At 48.7% G+C, this 22,607-nt stretch overlaps 1 protein-coding gene across 1 annotated transcript in view; it reads right to left on the reverse strand.

The window, feature by feature from the left end:
- Positions 1–17,849, reverse strand: part of NXN (nucleoredoxin) — a 169,966-nt gene extending 152,117 nt beyond the window's left edge. Inside the window, exon 1 of the mRNA XM_056126893.1 lies at positions 17,374–17,849. Within this exon, the coding sequence (XP_055982868.1) occupies positions 17,374–17,763 (390 nt within the window). The 5' untranslated portion in view covers positions 17,764–17,849. The remainder of the gene's footprint in view (positions 1–17,373) is intronic.
- Positions 17,850–22,607: the final 4,758 nt, after the last annotated feature.

Consider the following 22,607-nt stretch of genomic DNA (forward strand, 5'->3'; position numbering starts at 1 on the left):
AAATATTCATGGGCCAAAAAATTACTACAGTGGTAGGGCACTTGTCCTGCATGTAGTTGACCTAGGTTCTATCTCTGGTGCCCCGTATGGTCTTCGGAGCCATGCTAGGAGTGATCTCTGAGCACAGACAGAGCCAGGATCCCTCAGAACAGAGTCAAGTATCAGCCTTGAGCACCACCAGATGTGACCCAAAACCAACCAAACAGATAGTGGGAAACCTCATTTTCCCTACATGCTTTTCATTTAGTTTTTGTTTTGTTTCCTTTAAAAAAATGTAAATGTGGGGCCGGAGTGATAGCACAGAGGGTAGGGCATTTGTCTTACACGTGGCCGACCTTGGTTCAATCCCCAGCATCCCATGCGGTCCCCCAAGCACTGCCAGGAATAATTCCTAAGTGCAGAGCCATCACTAGGTGTGACCCAAAAAAAGCTAAAAAGCTAAAAAAAAAAAAAAGGAAATGTGATGACACTATCCTTCCTTTCAGCAGATAAAAAGTTAATTGAAAATGCTAGATCCATTTGCCTAACAAAAATACACTAACTTAGGCAGAGTCTACCTATTCCTTTTCTGAAAGTATCTATAAGACACTATGAATAGTGGTAATCTGTAGGAATAAAAAAGATAATTTTTACAAGTGAAAACTGAAATGCTGGTTTTTCCTTGCAAATGGAAAAAAAGAGATAATCAGTGGAAAAAGAGTGTTTATGTGCTGAGTAAAGGCATATAAAGGGCTTTTTTTTTTTATAAATGGCTTTTTAATGTAAACAGCAGTAAGGCCATAATTTGTGCTGGGTAGGAACACAGACAGGCAAACCCTGGTCTCCTGGCAGAGGCACGTTTCCTCCCAGGATCTGGACGCGCCAGGTCAGCACGGCCTCTGCGGCCACACCACCGAAAGGACAGACCCAGATGAGCTCAGAAAACAAGCCATTAGCTGAGCCTTCCCAGGAGCGCAGCACTTCAAAAAGCGTTTCAAGAGCATTCCCTCACAGCCCTGCAAATTAATACTTTCCACAAATCCAAGTGAGAGAGAGAACATGTTCGAGTGGTATTAAGTAGTATTTTACTCTTAGGAACATTTGTAAAAGCTTAAAATAATGCATCCAAGGGCTGAAGCCAGTGACCTGCAAACCTGGGAAAGTGATTCCCTGCCCCCGGAAACAGTTTCCAGGCAGTTAGCTCCAATTCATCCTTGTGCCTAACACTGGGAAGGTCCCAATTCTTCCGCACCAAACTGCAAAGCATAGAACAGGTTCTCATAAAGGAGGGAAAAAAAATATTTTGGTTTTGGGGTCACACTCAGGCCTGGCTCTGCGCCTAGAGATCACTCCTGGCAGGGCTCCGGGGACCATATGGGATTTGGAGAACTGAATCAGGGAACGGCATGCAAGGCAAGTGCCCAACTCATTGTACTATTGCTCTGGTCCGGGGGGGAAAAATTTTTTTTAATAAGGAAAAAACTTCAAAACAAATGTACTCACTTGCCTTAAAAAGTCAAATATGAAGAAAAGCAAAATGATCTGCACAAGTACTGTTTTGCAGCTGATGCTAACCTTTTGCTAGTTTTGAAACAAAATGTCAAATTTAATTGGCCCGCCCAGACCTGATGGGAAGAAGGTATTAAGGAAAAGGCTCCTGTTGGCTGCTAGTGTCCTAATGACACCCCGGGAGGAGGGCACTGGGCTGGGGCGAGGCAGGCAGGACTGTCCACAGGTCCTTCAGCATGAAGAATTTGTCACAGCATTCTGCACGGTACTCTGCTGAGTTCAGGCATCCTATACGAATAGGGTGCTCTCAACTATACATTAACTGTCGGGGTGTCTAATCACAAGAATTTCAGTGGATCCTGCAGGAAACAAATATACCCCAACCAACGTCCCCAGCTGATCTAGGAATGACCCTTCTTTAAGGTGTGGATCAGAGAGGAGGAAAAAAATGAATCTTTAGGGATCACCACTAGCCGACTCCCGAGCAGGCCACTTTGGCATCAGCCAATCTCTCCCTGGGGACTGGTAAATCCTCAGACCAGCCACACAGCCCCTCTCCCAAATGGCTTAGTGACATAATTGCATCGCACCTCCCTGGGTTTGTCTGTGCCCTCTCTCACAGAGTAGCCCCTCAATCTACACACACAGTGTGGTCTGCAGCAAGCACAAAGAAAAGCTTATCACCTTCTTTGTTCTACACTGTATCTCTCTGGATTGCCATGATCTAGCCTCAGATTGCATTAGCTTTTCTGACAATCACTGCTACCGGTGTTTATTCACCTGTTTGTCCACCAAAATGCCAACATCCTTTTCATCAGTCTTAAACCTAAACAACTAAGACGGTAGCCCCAGACCTTGCATCATCTTTAAGAATCCACTTACATTCGGCCAGAGTGATAGTACAGTGGGTAAGGTGCTTGCCTTGCACACAGCTGAGATCTCTAGCATCCCATACGTTCCCCCGAGCCCTGCCAGGAGTAATTCCCGAGTGCAGGGGCAGGAGTAACCCTAAGCATAGCCATGTGTGTCCCCAGTCCGTCCCCGCCCACCTCCCACCCCCAAAGAATCCACTTATTCAGAGTGATTCAATTTTTACAGTCTGTTGAAATCTTTTGTGACTGACAGTGGTCATCCACAATAACATTGTGACCTTTGAATTACATGACCCCTGCAGACCTTTGTTCAGGCAATTGCTACAAATGGCTCTGGGATGGAGTCTCACCATACACCACAAGTAACCCTCTACCCCCAGCCCCCAAAGGCTAATGGTGGTCGGCTAATCAATTATTCAAATGACCTCAAATGCAGCCAACTTAAAATCTGCTGAATTGTACTGTTACTCAGCTGATTTCTCCGTGTGATAAACACACTTATTAGAGGAGATATGAAAATATAGCTTGGGCTGGAGCGATAGCACAGCGGTAGGGCGTTTACCTTATGTGCAGCCAGTCCAGCCGCGCTGGGTTCGATTCCTCCGCCCCTCTCGAAGAGCCTGGCAAGCTACCGAGAGTATCTCGCCTGCGCAGCAAAGCCTGGCAAGCTACCCGTGACGTATTCAATAAGCCAAACACAGTAACAAGTCTCAAAATGGAGGCGTTACTGGGCCCGCTCGAGCAAATCCATGAACAACGGGAGGGCAGCTTGCTAGGGGCTGAAGAGCTAGTACAGCAGGGAGGGCATTTGCCTTGCACATGGCCACTGGGTTTGATCTCTGGCACCATCAGGAATGATCCCTGAGCTCAGAGACAAGAGTAAGTCTTGAGCACCACCAGGTGTAGCCCCAAGACCAAAACCCAAACAAACAAAAAAGATTTGTAACTGATGAAACCAGGCTTGCTTCTAAATTGATGTCTTTTGTTCCCTGTGTGTTGAATAGCTGTTATGAGCTTTATGGATCTATTTCAGGGTGGATGTCAGTTGCTGCCAAATCTCCCCTTTTGGCCCTTTTGAAGACTGATACTCTCCCTGTGGGCTGTCAGTGATGAAATTGTTGGCTGTAGTGACGTGATCCTGTGGGTCCGTTTAGGTGTGTTTGTGGTTTCTGGTCCACACCTGGCTGTGTTCAGGGGCTATTCCTAACTCTGTGCTCAAGGGTGACCCCTCCCCCCATATCCCTGCTGGCGGTGCAGGAGGATCATATGCGGTACCGGGGATTCTAACTCTTATTAACCTGTACCAGCTGGAGACCAGACACTGGGCATCTGTTCTAGAGTGAGTGGGGGAATTCAAGAAGAATCTAGAGTGCTCCTTCCCCTTTCCCTGAGAACACACTCTTATTTTCCGTGGTGAGCCTCCTAGAAGGTGAGTCTCTAAGACTCAGGCTTGGCCGTCAGCATATCACATACGCTGGCTAGGGAGACTCCCCGGAGTCGCCTCCTGGCCTCCTTCCGCTGGGGTCCAGAGAAGAAGCAAACCTGGAGCTTCTGACAGTGCCTGTCACAAGGAGGAAGAGGCAGCTGGAGGTCCGGGTCCAGGCAAAGACAAGCAGAGAGAAGAGGCAGAGATGGCATACACCATCACTAGCTGCTGGGCAGCAGAAACCTGGACCTTCAGCTACAGGAAGTAAGGCCCCTTGGGACCAGGAGTCAGTATTCTACAGACCTAGATAACAGGGGGAAATCAGTGCTAGGAAAAGGAAGGGAGAGAAAGTTTTAAAAGAAAAGAACAATACACACACACACACACACACACACACACACACACACAATATGGGAAAACTATCGGGTAAGTGACACATTAGAGACTAGAGCTACTAAAGACAATACACAGACCTTATTTTGGATTAAAATAAAACTGGCCATGAGGCCAGAGAGATAGTACAGCAGGTAAGGCGCTTGCCTTGTATTCGACAGACCTGGGTTCAATCTTTAGCACCACTAATGGTGCTAAACTCCCTCCCCTGAGTCCCTCCAGGAATAAGCCCTGAGCACGGCTGATGTGGCCCCAAAGCAAAACAAACAAAAACTGACCATAAAGATAGTAAGGGGTAAAGGTGCTTGCCTTGCACATGGGAAACCCCAGTTTAATGCCCAGGCACTTCATAACCCCTTTGTCCCCCAGCACCACTAGGATTGATCCCTGAACACAGAGAAAGGAGTAAGCCCTAAGCACCACTGGTTGTGGCCCCAAAATTTAAGATAGAATTTATTCAGTACCACTGAGGAAAACTACTTAGAAAGATGGTCTGCAATGACACCAAAGACATGGACATGTCATCACCGCAACAACAGGCAAGTTACTCTTGCTGTCCAAGAAAGAAAGTCAAGAGAAATCAGATCATGAGCCTAAAACTCCAACTGAAAGAACCAGGTGCTGAGAGGGACAGAAGGGGGACAGAAGGGCTACAAAGAAATACAAAACACTTGAGCATTTTCCCCTCCTGTCACCTGAATAACCATGAAATAGGGAATGAAACAGCCAACTGCCTGGGAAAACATTTCAACGACACTTACTACATGATGGGCTGGAGTGATAGCACAGCGGGTAGGGCATTTGCCTTGCATGCAGCCAACATGGCCGATGCGAGTTCGATTCCTCTGCCCCTCTCCGAGAGCCCGGCAAGCTACCGAGAGGATCTCGCCCGCATGGCAAAGCCTGGCAAGCTACCTGTGATGTATTTGATATGTCAAAACACAGTAACAACAAGTCTCACAATGGAGACGTTACTGGGCCCGCTCGAACAAATTGATGGACAATGGGAGGACAGTGACAGTTACTACATGACAGGCACATTTTAAGGCCTTTTCCACTGTGAACTCTTTTCATCCTGAACCACAACCCCCAGGAAGCAGGCAGTAATCTTTCCAATGCTAAGCAGGAACTAGAAACATAGAAGTTAGATTAGGTACGTTGCACCACAGTCACATTACAAGAAAGAATGAGACACTGGAGACTTGGCACAGGTGATAAGGCACTGGCCAGACATGTGGCTGACCCCAGTTCTATCCTGAGCACTGCCAGGGGTCATTCCTAAGCACAGAACCAGGGATAACCACTGAGCAACAGCGGGTGTGACCCAAACCACTCAACCTACCCCCCTAACACCACCCCCAGCATGAAGTGAAAGTGATAGAAGTGTAGATCAGAGTCTATAGTGGTACCCACTGTACAATAGATGTTGATCATTCATTTACCAAGGAATGAAACTTTTTTGTTTGTTTTTGGGCCACACATGGCAGTGCTTTGGGTTTACTCCTGGCTTACGCTCAGGGCTCACTCCTGGTAGGTTCAGGGAACAAGGCAGAATTGAACCCAGGTCATCTGTATGCAAGGAAAATACCATCCCTGCTATACTATCACTCCGGTCCCGGTCCCAGGGGATAAATGCTTCTCTAAGATGCTATCAGGCACAAGTCCAGAGCTGAAACAACTCTACCCTCACACACATATCCACTGCCATGCAGAATAGGGTTTCCCAAAGTGAGCAATACTGCCCAGGCAGGGCATGTGTACTGGAACGACCCAGGGTGAGGGACAGTAGTAGCGCCTGGTGCAGTTGGGGTACCTTCTATTTGTTCTCTTTTCTTTAAGAGAAAGAAACTCCATCTTCTTTGGTAGATTCATGGGGAGAGGGGTGACTAATTCTTTTCTTTTTCCTGAGAATGGAGCAATAAGCCAACTAGATTTGGGTAACACTGAACCTTAGAGGAAGACTTTGTGATTTTTCTTTCTTTTTCTTTTGTTTGCGGATGGGGGGGGGCAACACTGCGTGGTGCTCAGAGCTTACTCCTGGCTCTGCAGGGATCACTCCTGGTGGGCTCAGGGGACCATCTAGGGGGCCAGAGATGAACCTGGGTCAGCCATGTGTAAGGCAAGTGCTTTACCCGCTGTGCTATCTCTTGGGCCCTGATGTTGTGATTTTTTTCCCCCATTGCCCATTGTTCTGTCCAATCTTCATATTTCACATCAGACCCTGAAAAATGAGTAACAGATGAGACAGCTGTGCTGTGAGCCACCATGATCAAAAGAAAACTGTCTTGACCTGATCACATTTAAAGGGAGGGAAAGGCAACGTCTTCTGGTTTTAAAAACAGACTAAATCTATTCAGATTTTTATCCCAAGGATATTGACCAAAGACGACAAATAAAAACCTGCAAAACCAATCCATCTGGACAAAATTCTCCTGGGGAAATCAGGGAGGAAACCTTATCCTTAACAACAGCAAAACTTCACCACACCCTGCTTTATGGCTGTTCAACAATGCTCCAAGATAAAAGCATTATTGACGGGAGAAATAATTCTTGACTTTACCTGTGGTCAGCATCTGCATCACAAAAATTCAGCAGGGAGTGGAGGATAAATCTAAGAAAAAGGGAGCTGAACTTTCAGTTAAACTGACTCTTTCTTTAATGATTTTCTGAAGTGTCGTTTATACAAAAACACATTGTATATCTGGTCCAAGAGTTATGACCAGCAAACAGCAGAAAATTTATGTTTGCTTTTAATCACAGATGCCACGGAACAAAAGTTTCCATTACGGGGCTTCGCTCCAGAATAACAGCACTCAGGCAACTTTCAATTACTATACTCCTTACTTGTCATAAAGCAGAAAGCACAGGTTTGAGATTTCACTGGAAGTTATAACAGCAGTTTCTGAAAACCTCATAAAAGGGAAGACTGATTTAGTCCCCGGATCTCAGCAGGATACCTGAAGTTCAATTTTGTCTCTGAACAAAAGCACTGAACCAACCCATGAGGACTTTGCATAGGATGAAGGGGAGTGGTGGTACTTCGAAGACTGATCTAAAAAAAGCCAAATCATTAAAAGGCCCTTAGAAACCACCACTGCAGAAAGGCAGCAACGAAAAAAAGAAGGTCTGCTTCTCCGGTCTTCCAGGCAACAGCAAATGTTTTAGGCAGTTAAACTACCTCTATCTTATTTCTCAGAGTCTGCTATGCAGATCGAGACTGAATCCACCCAGGGAGTCATTTGTTGAAAAGAGAATGTTCGGCTCCCTCCTCTGTCACAGAGAATGTTTGATGTGAACATTTTTTTTTAAGATACAATTTCATGAACAGAAAGACCTGAGTTGAATTGAAGGGAGTTCAGCGGAAACCTTTTATCCAACACTGTAACCCTGATCTAATAATCGGTTCTCTTTGCTTCCATCCTCCAACTCGCATACACTTTGAAAAGTTAAAATGCTTAATATCTACTGATTATGACTTGCTGGAAGACATAATACGCCTGCAATTTGAATTCTTCGAGACAAAGGCTTGAGAAACACCAACTATGAAACATAAAAGCACAGAATGAGAGAAGGATATGTCTCCTGAGTATCTGAACGGACTAAGATTTTTTTTTTTTGGGTCATTTACAAAATGGAAGAGTGAAGCCTTTTCCCGTTTTCAGGACAAACAGAGCTACACATCCATGTGCTCACTGACTTGCAAGAGCCTTCATTAAGAAGCAAAAACTAACAAAAACCACCCACATCCTGTGGGCATATATAATTATCAATTAAGTCCCAACTCCAATACGAAATGTTAATATCTAGCTACTTAACTGTGAAATATACACTGCAACTCATATGTCCCTTAGTACAGAGCCAGAAGTAAGCCTTGAGCACCGTCGTATTTGTAAACCCCCACCCCCCAAAAAAATCAGCACAAGTTCAGGGCAGGGACACCTACACAAAGGCTCTATGGAAGCTCAGAGAAACATCCCACCTAGAGGTAAAAGACAAGACCGCTTCTTCTTGTGTTTTTTTTGAGGGGGGGGGTCACACCCGGCGATGTACAAGGGTTACTCCTGGCTCTGCACTCAGGAATTACTCCTGGAGGTGCTCAGGGGAACATATGGGATGCTGGGAATCGAACCCGGGTCGGCCGCATGCAAGGCAAATGCCCTACCTGCTGTGTTTTCACTCTAGCCCCAAGACCGCTTCTTACAGCAGAGAATCCAGGACTAGCTTTAGAAGTTCCAAGTGTGTAGTTGGGGGGACATACCACACAGGAGGGAAGAGGCTGAAGAAAATTGGAGACCACGCTCCGGAGCTGTTTCACAACATTTTTCCGAGTAGCCCCCTCTCATCCTTGTTTCCCTCCTGTGCCCCAACCCACACCCGTCCTATTGGTTGGCACCCTAGTCTCAAGCCCTGGACCTCCGTTTGCTATTATTACTTGTGGCCCCCTTGGAATGTCCTGGGGAGCCCACAAAGGGCTCCAGTTGAGACACTGGTCTAGAGAATTATGTAAGGGGCCACAATTGGAAGCCAGGAGCCCTAGGAAAGGGTTATTGGTAAGCAGAAGTCCAGCCATGACGGCAGGGATGGAGAAAAGGGACAGAGTCTGGAGCTATTAAAAGATTAAATCAACAAGCCTTGCTCCCTTTTGGATGTGAGGAGCAGAGGAGAATCAAGGGGACTGCTGATGGGGCTGGAGAGATAGCACAGAGGGTAGGGTGCTTGCCTTATATGTGGCCAACATGTGTTTAATCCCTGGCACCCCACTGGTCCCCTGAGTCCACCAGGAATGATCCCTGAACACTACCAGGTGCGAAAGCAAACAAAAAAGATGCCTCCTGAGGTCAGGGAGATCTCGCTATGCAGGCAGAAGGTCCAGGTCCCATCCCTGTGCTGCCTGGTTCCCAGGGCACAGCTGGGAGTGACACCCCAAGCAATATGTTGGGAATAGCCCCTCAGCACCACAAAGTGTGGTCCCCAACAGACAAAACCCAAGGTGACTTCAGGGCCAGAGAGAGCTCAGCAGAACAAGCACATGCTGGACACGCAAGAGTCCTGGGTTCCATCTCCCACACCCCCCTGAGCGCCACAAGATGTGCCCCCCCCCACCAAAAAAAATCATGACTCCTGAGACTCAAGAACTCTGAATTTTAAAATTACAGCAAGGGAATGGGGTGGGATGGGGGGAGGGGCGTGGAACAACAGTGCAGCAGGTAAGGTGCTCACTTTGCATGATCTGGGTTTGATCCCTAGCACCCCATATGATCCCTCTGAGACCTGCAAGGAGTGATCCCTGAGTACAGAGCCAGAAGTAGGCCCTGGGCATCTGACAGGTGTTACCCAAAACAAAAACAAAACATCAACTGGATAGTACAGCTGGTAGAGTGTTTGTCTTCTACCCTGCTGACCCACATAAAACCCCCCCGCATCCCATATGGTCCCTCAAGTACCGCCAAGAGTGATTCCTGAGTGCAGAGTCAGGACTAACCCCTGAGCATGGCTGGGTGTGACCCAAAAACAAACAAAACAAACAAAACAAAACAGCAAGGGGGAGGTGGCTAGAAAGATACTATAGTAAGGAGGGTGCCTGCCTTACATATGGTTGACTGGATTCAATCCCCAGCACCCCACAGAGTCCCCCAGCACTGCCAGGAGTGATCCGTGAGTGAAGAGTCAGGAGTAAATCCTGCGCACCACTGGGTATGGCCCCAAAACTAGAATAAAATAACAGCAAAATGAGGTCAGGGGAAATAGCTCGGAAGGCTAGAATGCATGATTTGTCAGAACCCAAGTAGCGCCTGGTCCCTCCAGCATCAATAAGATGTGGCCCCCAACAGCAACTCTAGAACTAATAGCAAGATACACTTTGTTTTTGTACTACGCAAATGGTCAAGGGCCATTCTAACGATGCTAGGGTCCCATGCAGTGCCGGAATGAAACTTGCAGGCACAGTGCTGCGATCAAAGCCAGAGCTTGCACCTACAAAGCAGGTGTTCCTTCTCTCTGCACCCCATCAAGGCAAGTTCTATAGCAACAGTGTGCAGGAACTTCAGGAAAGCCTAGACCAGTGAAAAGATGTTAAATACATAGCCATTTTCTTTTAATGGCCTTGGAATAACCATCATGGTAAATTAATGAAATACGGAAGACTAAGCACCCTGGCGGTTAACACTGAGCACCACTGGGAATTCAGGTCATGAAGAAAGAAAATATATATATATACCGGGGGGAGGGGGGATACGGCTCAGCAGTAAAGCACTTGCCTTGCATGTGTGAGGCCTGGGGTGCAACTCCCAGAACTGCCAATAGATAAATAAGGAGATGAATAAAAAGGGAAAAAAAGAAAAAGAAAACCTGTCCTATACCAAGCCTAAGCTTTCTCCCTGAAACAGAAAGCCACGTAGTAAGAAGCCCAGATTAATTCTGAACGGGGCTCTTTAGAGTCCCAGAGCCTTAAACCCTCGCAGAAAAAAAGGCCTCCTCCAACCTGAGGGACTTGTTCATCCGCCGTCCCAGCTGAGCACAACACAAAGCTTTCTTTGTCGAGTGTGTGCAGCTATTAAAACAAGGCCTTGCACCAAAAGAAACAGTGATAGAAGTGGGGAGTGGGGAGAAGCGAGGTCAGTGAGATCCATGAGTCTTCTCCAAAGCCCACTGCTTTCTACCGTTGCTGGTCACTTTTCGAGCCCTGGGAGCGGGCACAAGGGCGAGCAGGAGCTGTGGCATCTCATCAGCGAGGCCCGAGCCACTAACCAGAAGACATGCACCGGGCCGGCAGCAAACGACAAGCCCGAGCAAGCCTATCCTACAGCATTCCGGAGCAGGGAAGGGAGGTGGCTCTGCTTTGGGGCGCTGCTTGGATGGCTTCAGAGTCCCGGCACTGTGTCTACTTCCCTGGTGCACGGGCCACCTCCCTGCCGCTGCCAGGTGGCCTCAAGTGAAGCCGCAGATCTGTAGAAGAAGACCCAGCTAGGGCAAACCACGGATGATGATCCAATACGTAACAGCTCTCAAGAAGGGTGGCTCATCTCCTTGAAGCTGTTTCCCTCAAGGACCAGAGGAACTATCCCAGAGGGTAGGGTGCTGGCCTTGCACATGGTCCCCTGAGCCCTGCCAGGAGTCAGCCCTGAGCACTGCCAGATGCAGCCTAAAGACAAAAACCAAAAAGGTTCCAAAGGGAAGCACTGCTATCCTAGAATGATAACAGTATTTTTCTACACTCATTTGTGTCCATTGCTTCATTCGTGTACTTCTTTCTCCACAATTATAACCTCTTCTAGGGCAATTCATTTAACTCCTTCACCATGCCCCCTTGTACGCTTGTATAAAGTTATTTGTCGGAAAAGTGAAAGATAAAGGCACCCCAGAGAGGGTCCAAGGGGTAAAGCACGTGACTTGCATGCAGCCAGTCCACCTTCGATGTGTCCTGAGCAGGACCAGGGGTGATTCCTGAGAGCAATCGGGAGTAAGCTCTGAGCATCAGCAACAACAGCCACGGCGGCAGCAGCAAGCCATCCTAACAATTTTGCAATACTGTAACTTGATATACTTTAAAGGTTCAGTTATGACAAGGATTACTGTCATAATCACCAATAAATAATTAAGAGTTAGCATAAACTGACATGCCAGGCCTGTGTGTATTCTCTTGCAATCCCTGAGGCAGGTGCTATTACTAACTTCATTTTACTGATGAAGAATCTATGGCACAGACATGTAGAATAACTTGGACACGATCACACAGCTAATAATGGCAGAGCCAGACCTGATTTCAGGCAGATGAATGAGCCCATAAATATATATAAATATATAAATATTTATATAAATAAATATAATTTTGTTCTGGGACTTCACCCAGAAATGCTCAGGGGTCACTCTAGGAGGGAAGGGTTTGGGTGGGGGACCATATGTGGTGCTGGGGATCATATCAGAGTTGGTCACATGCAAGGTACGTGTCCTACCTGCTGTGCTAGATCTCTGGCCCCATGCACCTACATGCTTCAGCTTCATCATGCAAAAGAGAGAAATGAAATAAAAAAATACATTACAGGGGTCAAAGAGAGAGTTCGATGGGCCGGAGTACGTGTTCTGTATGCTGGAGATCTGAGTTCAATCCCTGTCAGCACCAGGATTCCTAGCATGACCCCCAAGCAACAGACAAGCCGGGAGTAGCCCCTGAGCACTACTGGGTGTGGTCCCCCAGAGAAGCACTACAAATTATGGGGAGAGGAAGAGGTCTCTCAAGGAAAACTGTTCCTACTACTTTAACCAGACTTTTATCTTTTATTAGACTGATCCAAACCCCAGAAACAGCCAACTAACAGAGTTTGTTCCAGCTGGTCCACACCTCTTATGTGGAAAGCAGAAAATCCCTGTCTTCAAAGTTGTGCCTTTCTGTCATCTTCTTCCCTTTCATAAGTAACAAGGAAGGATTGGGGCCAGGAGACAGCTCCAGTGGCAGGTCAGATGTCTTGCAGTGTAAAGGTGGGTTTGCTCCTCAGACCCCACAGTCGTCAAGCACTGCCAGGTGTAGCCCTGGTGAGAAACACTCTGTGGATGACCCCAGGCATTGCTGGGAGTGGCCCTCTACCTCTGGGTGTGACCCATATCCAAAAGGAGAGACACCGCCAGAGAGATAGTACAGTGGGTGGGATGCCGACCTTGCACTTACAGACCCAGTTCGATCCCTAGCATGACATATGGTCCCCTGAGCACTGTCAAGAATAGCCCAGGAGAAAGCCCTGAGCAACACCAGGTGTGGTCCCAAAACAAAAATAAAAGGTGAGGGGTAGGGGACACCAGAGATGCAACTCAAGTGGTAGAGTATGTCTCTTGCCTACACTCTGGATTAGATCCCTGACACACATGGTTCCCTAAATACCACCAAGCGTACATCAAGCAGTGCAGCCTTAACAACAACAGCCAAAAAAATGTTAAAAGGAAAGACAGAGTAATATAGCAGGGTAATAAGAATCATTCCTGGGGCCAGAGCAATTGTACAGTGGGTAGGGGCATGTCTTGTACAAAGCTAACCCAGATTCAATTCCTAGCATCTTGTACAGTCTCCAAGCCTGTCAGGAGTACTGAGTGCAGAACCAGGAGTAAAGCCAGGTGTGGCCCAAAAATAACAATGATAACAACACAACAACAAGAACAACAACAAAAACCATTCCTTTGGTTGATAGCACAGTGGATAAAATGTTTGCTTTCCATGTGGCTAACCAAGGTTTGATCCCCAGCACCCCATATATCCCCCAAACACTGCCAGGAGTGATCCCTGAGTACAAAGCCAGGAATAAGCCCTAGGCATGGTCAGATGTGACTCCCATCCAAAAAAAAAGATACCGAAACATACTCAACTTATTTCAGAATTACAAGTTGCTTGACGGGCTGGAGCGATAGCACAGCGGTAGGGTGTTTGCCTTGCACGCGGCCAACCCGAGTTCGATTCCTCTGCCCCTCTCGGAGAGCCTGGCAAGCTACCGAGAGTATCTCGCCTGCACAGCAAAGCCTGGCAAGCTAGCCGTGAAATATTTGATATGCCAAAAACAGTAACAAGTCTCACAATGTTATTGGACCCACTCAAGCAAATCGATGAACAACAGGAGGACAGTGACAGTGACAGGTTGCTTGACAAAACTACTCTAAATGTTCTCAATGAAATTCTATTATCAGAGAATTACGATTATCGATAATAGCCTGTTTAAATGTGTGTGCTTAGAAGTCAACATATGAAGTTTCAGTTATTTCTGCAGGGTTGAGGAGATGGTCCAAAGAACCCGAGCATATGCTTTGCATGTGTGAGGCCTAGGTTCAATCTCCAGCACCACATGGTCCCCTAGCACCCTGCAGGGGTGAGCCAAAACAAAACAAAACTGCTAAAACATGCAAGAAACAGGGCAACTTTCCATAAAGAAGTTTTTATTAAAGAGGCTGGGATCCTTTTGTTTTGCTTTGCTTTTTTTTTTTTGATTGGGCGTGGGGCACACCAGCATTCTCAGGGTAGTCCTGGTGATAGCTCAGGGGACCATATAGAGTGCTGGGGATTGAACCCAGATTAGCCGGTACAAGGCAAGTGCCCTACCTTCTGTACTGTCTCTCCAGACCCTGGGATCCTTTCATAGTGTGTTTTCTCCCAGCTCCAATCAAGGAAAGAAGAACCAGACAAAATGTAGGCTCAACGTATATGGTTATCCAAACTTTCTTACTATAAAAAGGGAAAATTAATAAAAGAAGGAAAAAAAAAGAAATGCCACACAACATTTTCTTTCCCCGCCATAATTTTTCAATTTTCTTTAGAGAAATGCCAGCCAATAACTAATTAGAACCATATCCTTTGTTATCCCTACGGGAAGAAGTATATAAATGCTTTTAAAGAACAAATGTTAATGAGAACTTAAAAAAATTAGTAATCTGGAACTCTGGTTTCCCTTTAGCATAAAACAAAATTCTCTTCTTTTAAGGCTACTTTTACAGTTGGTGAATCAGCATGGACAGAGCCCAACAATGAGAAGGTACGTGTCCCCGCCTCCAGCTTCCTGAGCTGGGGTACCCTGACTTCTCACTTAAGAATTCTTGTTTGTTTTTGAGCCACATCCCACAATGCTCAGAGTTACTCCTGGCTCTGCACTAAGGACTCACTCCTGGCAGGCTCTGGGGACCATACGGGATGCTGGGGATAGAACTTCAGTGGGCCACATGCAAGGCAAGCACCTTACCCAGCGCACTATCACTCTGGCCCCTTCACTCAAAAACCCCTTTTCTCAGCCTGGAATTGGCCTCACAAGCTCACAGACTTCTAAGCACTCCGATTTCAGAGACAAAAAAGACCAAGTTATAGACAAGGAATCTGTTCTACATCTTTTTTATTTCAAGCAAGTACACAGCCCTTGTAACTTCCAAGAGTGTGTTTTTCATAAAAAACACAGCTGGGGGTGGGGGTGGAGGGCTGGAGAAACAGCACAGTGGGTAGAACACTTGCCTTGCATGCAGCTGAGTCCGGTTAGACCCCGGGCAGCACATATGGTTCCCCAAGTCCCACCAGCAGTAAACCCTGAGTACAGAGCCAGCAGTAAGCCCTGAGCACCCCTGGGTGTGGGCTAGCCCCCCACCTACCCACCCACCACCACCACCAAAAAAAAAAGGGATTTGTTTTCATGAGCAAAGTGAACTGTTAAATAGGAATTAGGGAATCTCATGAGTGATAGAAATGCTAATATGGTGTGGGCACGTGAAGCATTTGAAATGAATTTTCAGAAGAGGATCTGACCAATGTCACCCAGACTCCCATTCTGCTGGAATTAGCAGGTTCAACTGAGGACCACAAAGCTCTTTATCCCTGTGTTAAAGGCACTAGTCAGGGCATACATAGAGGACTAAGCATGTGTTATGTCATATCAAATACTCTCCTTTTTCAAGAAAAGTTATTTAAGCGTTTACAAAACATTTCAGTTTGCTTGATCTCATAGCTAACCAGCAAGTTTATTTTCCCCACTGGAAATGCACAATTGGCCTTAGGTCTAACAATTTACCAACACTCTATCTTTTTAAAGTGCCAGAAATCATTTTCATTTCCCAATAAGGAAATTATTTTACAGTTTGGTCTATAACAGAAATGTTCCATAACAAGACTGGTGAGCTTTGCACACAGCCAACCCACACAATTCAATCCCCAGCAGTGCCTACCACTCAAGCATCCCCAGAGCCCACCACCAAGGAAAACAAAGGATTCCCATCTTTTAAAGAAAAAAAAAAAACAGCCACTGGCCATTCATATTCTATCATGCATATCAATCAGAAGTGGGGGAAAAAATATTCTTACAAGGTGGTTAAAATGCCAATTTTTTTTCTGAGTGGCTTCTGAGCCCATGCTTTCCCAATGTTAAATTTATAAACTCAATTTGTTAAACTGTAATTCATACTTTCAATCCCACGCCTGTGCCTCCCACTCCGAGGGATGGATGATTTATTCGAGACATTTGGGGGCACAGTAGAAGCCTCTTTTTGCTAGCATTAAATCTAAATCATGCTTCCTCACAAGATTCTGTCCACATTACAGCACACAGGGCATGCCATTACCACTCTCCCTGGAGAACCTAGAGGTTCCGGGGAAAGTCCTCTAGTCCACTCTAGAAAGGTTCCCCCAAAGAAAGGGGTTGGCCTCGCACTGTTGCATCAGCACACTTAGCAGGAGCATTCCAAAAACTTTCTCAGTGTCGATGCATAAGAACATTTCCTGAATTTGTTTCATTGAAACAGACATCTTTTCCAACACACACGTACACACGTACACACATACACACGTACACACACACACACACACAGTGCTCATTCAAAGGGCAAAGTAGGAGAAAGGTGAAATACAAAATTTCCTTTGTAAATTCCTAGTCCTGGTCTGGTTGCACGTATGGGATCGGTTCAGCATTTAATTCCAAGTGCAGCAAGGACAAGCGTGGCCACCAGCAACCAAGATCTGCAAGGACGGGGCTGTTCTCGTGCCCAGGAGGCGTCAGGGGGAGGAGAGCTGGACAGCCAGACAATGAAAAGCTCCCTGGTGGCCACTGATTCAACGGGGGCGGGGGGCGGGAGAAGGGGAGAGGAGCGAGTCTCCGTCTCGCCCAAAGCCATGGTCAGCGTCGGCCACGCCAGGGCGCGGGGTGCCCGGGCTCGGTCTCTCCCCGCAGGTCCGGGGTCACCGCGGGAGGGGGCCCCAGCCACCAGGATCGCTCACGGGAAGAAAGGAAACTTCCTGGTCTGGGCATTATGGGTAGGGGGCTCGCGCGCTCCCGCACCCCTCACAGGTATCTGCAGAGTCTGGGGGAGCCAGGAAGGAAGGACCCCGCCCCCGCGCCTCTAGAGTAGAGTGGGGGTGGGGGTGTCACGGAGCCCGGACCCCACGCGCGCCCCCCCCCGCCTCTCCCCACCCCAGTGAGTCCCAACAAGTGAGGCCGGGACTGTCCCCTCCTCGGGATGCCAGCTGGGACCTGGGGTGGGGGGGAGGTCCTCGGGGTGTCAAACTTCCACCGCGGGCGCCGGGACGTAGGCCTGCCCCGCGGGGTCCTAGGAGAGGGGGCGGCGGGCGGCAGGGGCCACCGAGGCACGGGCGCGAAGGCACACGGGCCAGAGGGTGGAGGGTGGGAGCCGAGCGCGAGGGGCGGCCCCGGCTCCCGGGCCCGGGGCGCCCGCCAGGCCCGCGCCGCTCACCTTCCTGTGCTTCTCCTTGTAGGGCAGCGCCAGCCACGGCATGTCCCGCACGAAGTCCTGCCACTGCCGCTGGTCCTGGTCCGAGGACACGAAGACGATCTCCAGGCGGCGGCGCGGCTCGGGCTCGGCGGCGGCCCCGGCCCCCGGCCCCGGCCCCGGCCCGGCCCCGGCCCCCGGCCCCGCCGCCGCCGCCGCCGCCGCGTCCCCCCGCAGGCGGCCGTAGAAGGCGGCCAGGCTGGCGCTGAGCTGCGCGCAGGGGGCGCTCAGGCTGCAGCCGAAGTAGAGCCCGAGCAGCGAGATGCCGCGGGAGCTCAGCGAGTGCACGTCCACCTCCTCGCCGCCGCCCGTCACCAGCTTCTCGCCGAGCAGCTCCTCCAGGAAGCCCGACATCCTGGCCCACCGCAGCCCCGGCACGCGGGCGCGCAGGCGTTGGCGACCCCGCAGCCTGGTCCGTGCGGCTGGCGCGAGCGGCGGCGGCGGCGGGCGCGGACGACCGGGAGCCCCGCCCCGGGACACGCCCCCGCCACGCCCCCGCGCCTGGCCACGCCCCTCCCGCGCTCCGGGTCCCCGCGCGTCCCGCCCGCCGCACTGTCCGCGGCCGCTGCTGCGGGCGCCTGCCTGGCCCCCGCGCGCCGGGGACAACAGTCCCGACTAGGAAGCCGGCCAGGAGTGCGCCGCTGCTCTGGCGAGAGTGAGCAGAGGAGGCGTCTCGGTGGGGGCAAAGGGGACAGGACCTTTCCGAGGCTGGCGTCGCCTCGACCCTCTCTCCATCTCCTCCCCGCTCCCCGAATCCTGAAATTCTCCCTGGACTTCTCCAACCCCCCTAGTTCCCTGCCTTGTGCCCGCGCTGGCCCCGCGCTCCTTACACCAGCCCTTCCATCCACCCCGTACCCCTCTGACATCTCGCGCTGCATGGACAGAACTTAGCAGGTTTCCGCACCACCGCGCCCCCGTCCACCCTGGCCACGCTCCTGCGTGTGTTCCGTGCTCTCTGCTCTGAGTGGACCCCGCAGGAGGATGCTCCCCGCTTCTGTTTCTTTGTCCAACTCCTCATCGGGGCGTCGGGCACACCCTGGGCGCAGGCTGTTCCCGCCCGCGAGTGGTCTTCTTCCCCCTCTTCAAACGCGGCCCACGTGCCCCAGCATCTCTAAATCAATGCCTGCTGCGATCCTGAACCGCTTCCATCGCTTCCATCAAGCCTGCTGAGAGTTGAGGAAAATTCTAGGGAATTTTTTCCCCCAAGCTGGCAGGATGCCGTGCTGTGCTTAGAGAAAACTTGAGTTAAACAGGCAGTCTGTGGCAAGTATTCCAGCCACAAACACGCACACGTACACACAGGAAAAAATTAAAATGTGTGCCATGTCCACCCCGCCACAGAGGGCCTTCAGTTGTGTGTCCGTCTGCTCAGTCACCTGGGCGAGCAACGGAATTCCTCTTACCCACCCTCTGTGCGGTTTCTTGGGCATCTATCGCCACCTAATGGACAGAGTGAAAAAGGAAATGCGACTCTACAACGCCCGATAAGGGAAAAAGATATTGGCAGCCAAGCAGAATATTTTTGTTATTTTATAGCTGCTTTCCAAATACAAAGATCACAGCACACTTTACAGGGGTTCACTGAAAACTCAGAATATAACCGCAAACTTAGGGCATAAACATGCATTTTCATGCCAAAGATTCTCAATTTGTCAGGGCAAGAACAAGAAATCGTACTGGTTTTCAGCTCTGTGAACTGTTTCTACGTAAACAGGTGAAAGCAAGGAGGTGGAAACCACAAGTGAATTGGAACTATCCAAGAATTTTCTCCAATTTCTTCAATCTACCAATACTGCTGCTCATTACACAAGTTGAATCTTTGGGTTTGGGGCCCAAAGGAAAATTCTAAATTTAATTTTTAGTGCCATGCCAAATTTCTGTGCCTCTTTGGGGAAAATATTTTCCTACAATACAAGGGAAGTATCACTTTCATGAAAGTGTCTTAACGCTAATAACACTGGGGGCTAGATCTGTAATGCAAAGGAAAGGGCTCTGGCTTCGCACCAGCCGGCTCGGGTTGATCTCAGACATCCCCCGTGGCCCTCCCAACCACCACTAGGAATGATCCCTGAATGTAGGACTAGAAGTAAGCCCTGAGCACAATCAGGTTGCAACAACCCCCCAAATGAGCTATTACTATAGCAAACATTGAATTATCAATATGCTTTAAAATCCTGAAAATGAGGACCAGGAAATGTGACTCAGGTGGGAAAGTGTGTGAGATCCTGAGTTTGATGCCCAGAAACATTTGGTCCCCTGAACACAGCCAACAGTGTCCTTTAAAAAAAATTATATATATATGGGGCTGGAGTGATAGTACAGCAGGTAGGGCGTTTGCCTTGCACGCAGCCCGACCCAGGTTCGATTCCCAGCATCCCATATGGTCCCCTGAGCACAGCCAGGAGTAATTCCTGAGTGCATGAACCAGGAGTAACCCCTGTGCATCGCCGGGTGTGACCCAAAAAGCAAAAAAAAAATTTTAAAAATAAAAATTAAATTAAAAAAAAATTTAAAAAAACAATATAGGCTGAAGGGGCTGGAGTGGAGGAACTGAAAGATAATACAGGAGATCAGGTGCTTGCCTTGTATGCAGCAAACCCAGGTTAGCATGCCTGGCACTGCATTTGGGCTCCTAAAAAGATACCAATTGATATGGGCTGGAGAGATAGTACAGAGGATAGGGCACTTGCTTTGCATACAGCTGTGCCAGGGTTTAATCTCCAACACCCATCTGGTTCCCTAAGCTCCCACCAATAGTGATCTCTGAGCACAGAGCCAGGAGTAAGCCCTGAGCACCATGGAGTATGGCCCCAAAACAACAACAATTTTAAAATAATCATAAAACTATGAAAATGAGATTTAAATATTTTTATCTTCTTGGAGACTGGAGTGAGAGCACAGCATGTAGGGTGTTTGCCTTGCATGTGGCTGACCCGGGTTTTATTCCTCCGTCCCTCCCGGAGAAGCCAGTAAGCTACCGAGAGTATCCTGCCCGCACAGCAGAGCCTGGCAAGCTCCCCGTGGCGTATTCAATATGCCAAAAACAGTAACAACAAGTCTCACAATGGAGACATTACTGGTGCCCACTCGAGCAAATCGATGAACAACGGGAGGACAGTACTACAGTGCTACAACTCTATCTTCTTGGGGGCTGGAGTGATAGCACAGTGGGTAGGGCATTTGCTTTACACACAGTCGACCCGGGTTCAATTCCTCTGCCCCTCTTGGAGAGCACGGCAAGCTACTGAGAGTATCCTGCTCGCACGGCAAAGCCTGGCAAGCTACCCATGATGTATGCAATGTGCCCAAATCAGTAACAAGTCTCACAATGGAGATGTTACTGGAGCCTGCTCAAGCAAATCGATGAACAGCGGGAGGACAGTGCTACGGTGCAGTGGTATCTTCTTGGACTGGGATTCCTGAGTGCAGAGCCAGGAGTAACCCCTGAATATCACCAGGTGCGCCCCAACCACCATCCCCCTCAATCCCCATAAAAGATAAGGGCTTACCAGCCTTACTATCTCTCTGACTCCTTGTAACAGGGATAATAAAACGCCTGTCTTACCTACATGAGACCTAGATTCGATCCCCAGAACTGTTAAATAAATATATACATACATGCATGCATGGGCTGGAGCGATAGCACAGCGGTAGGGCATTTGCCTTGCATGCAGCCAGTCCGGCTGAGCTGGGTTCGATTGCTCCGCCCCTCTCGGAGAGTCCGGCAAGCTACCAAGAGTATCTCGCCTGCATGGCAAAGCCTGGCAAGCTACCCGTGGTGTATTTGATATGCCAAACACAGTAACAAGTCTCACGATGGAGACGTTACTGGGCCCGCTCAAGCAAATCGATGAACAACGGGGGACAGTGACATGCATGCATAGCACTACACTGTAGCACTGTCCTCCCATTGTTCATCAATTTGCTCGAGCAGGCACCAGAAACATCTCCATTGGTGAGACTTGTTGTTACTGTTTTTGGCATATCAAATACACCACGGGTAGCTTGCCAGGCTCCGCTGTGCAGGCGAGATACTCTCGGTAGCTTGCTGGGTTCTCCAAGAGGGACAGAGGAATTGAACCCAGGTAGGCTGCGTGTGAAGCAAATGCCCTACTCTCTGTGCTATCGCTCCAGCCCCAAGATTTCATGTTTAAATTATGCATACACAAAACATTTTCTTATCCAAATTATGTTTTGATATACTGATAGACACCATTAAGGCCTGTGAAACAGACTGGTTTTGTTTTTTGGGGGGCACATTCCATCATGCTCAGGGATTATTACTGACTGCTCAGGGATCACTCCTGATGGGGCTTGGGGGACCATAAGTGGCGCTGGGGTACTGAACCAGGCTAGACAAGTGCCCTGACCAGAGTCATAGTACAGTGTGTAGGAAGCTTGCATTGTACTCAACCGACCTGGGTTTGATCCCCGGCATCCCATACGGTTCCCTGAGCACTGCCAGGAGTGATCCCTGAGTGCAGAGCCAGGAGAAACCCCTGAATATTGTCAGGTTTGTCCCAATCACCATTTCCCCACCCACCCACCCAAAAGACAAGGGCTTTACCAGCCTTACTATCTCTCTGACTCCTTGTAACAGATTGTTACACTGGAACATTTTGGAGTAAACACTGAACAAATGAAAAAGGACTGTAATCATTTACACTCTATACAACTCCAAAGTACTTGGTGTGGAGGTAGGTGCAGAAGGGATTTAGGGAATTGCACATTTGGGAAAAAAATGAAGTCATTATTAAAGTACTTAAGTTTGGCATGCTAGGTACAAGTCTGATATAAAGAGGTGGTCTGTTCGGCATTTTACTTTCATTATTTTACAGGCAAGCACTTTCCACTGGAGTGTATCCAAACCAGCATCTGGCACCTGGGAAAGCAAGAGTTCGAACACACTGCACATGAAATATAAATAAAATTTAGGGAATTGTTGGTATAGCAGGCCTTGGTTAGAAGCCAGATATTACAGCTGCCTTCTAAAGGGGTGTGGAAAGAGGGGATTTGCAATGGAAATGATTCCAAAGTCATAATTCTAGTGGTGTTTGTTACAAGAAGAAATCCAAAGAGACTCATTTAGCTTCCTGTAAAGAATAGCCAACATCCCTTTGGCTTGTGGAAAGCACTTTCTTTGCTTATGCGGTTCAAGAGACCCACTTAAAAAGCACGAACCTACTGGTATTTAGCTA

The sequence above is a fragment of the Sorex fumeus genome, unplaced genomic scaffold, assembly GCF_029834395.1.
Source record: "Sorex fumeus unplaced genomic scaffold, SorFum_2.1 ptg000063l, whole genome shotgun sequence".
Classification (NCBI taxonomy): Eukaryota; Metazoa; Chordata; class Mammalia; order Eulipotyphla; family Soricidae; genus Sorex; species Sorex fumeus.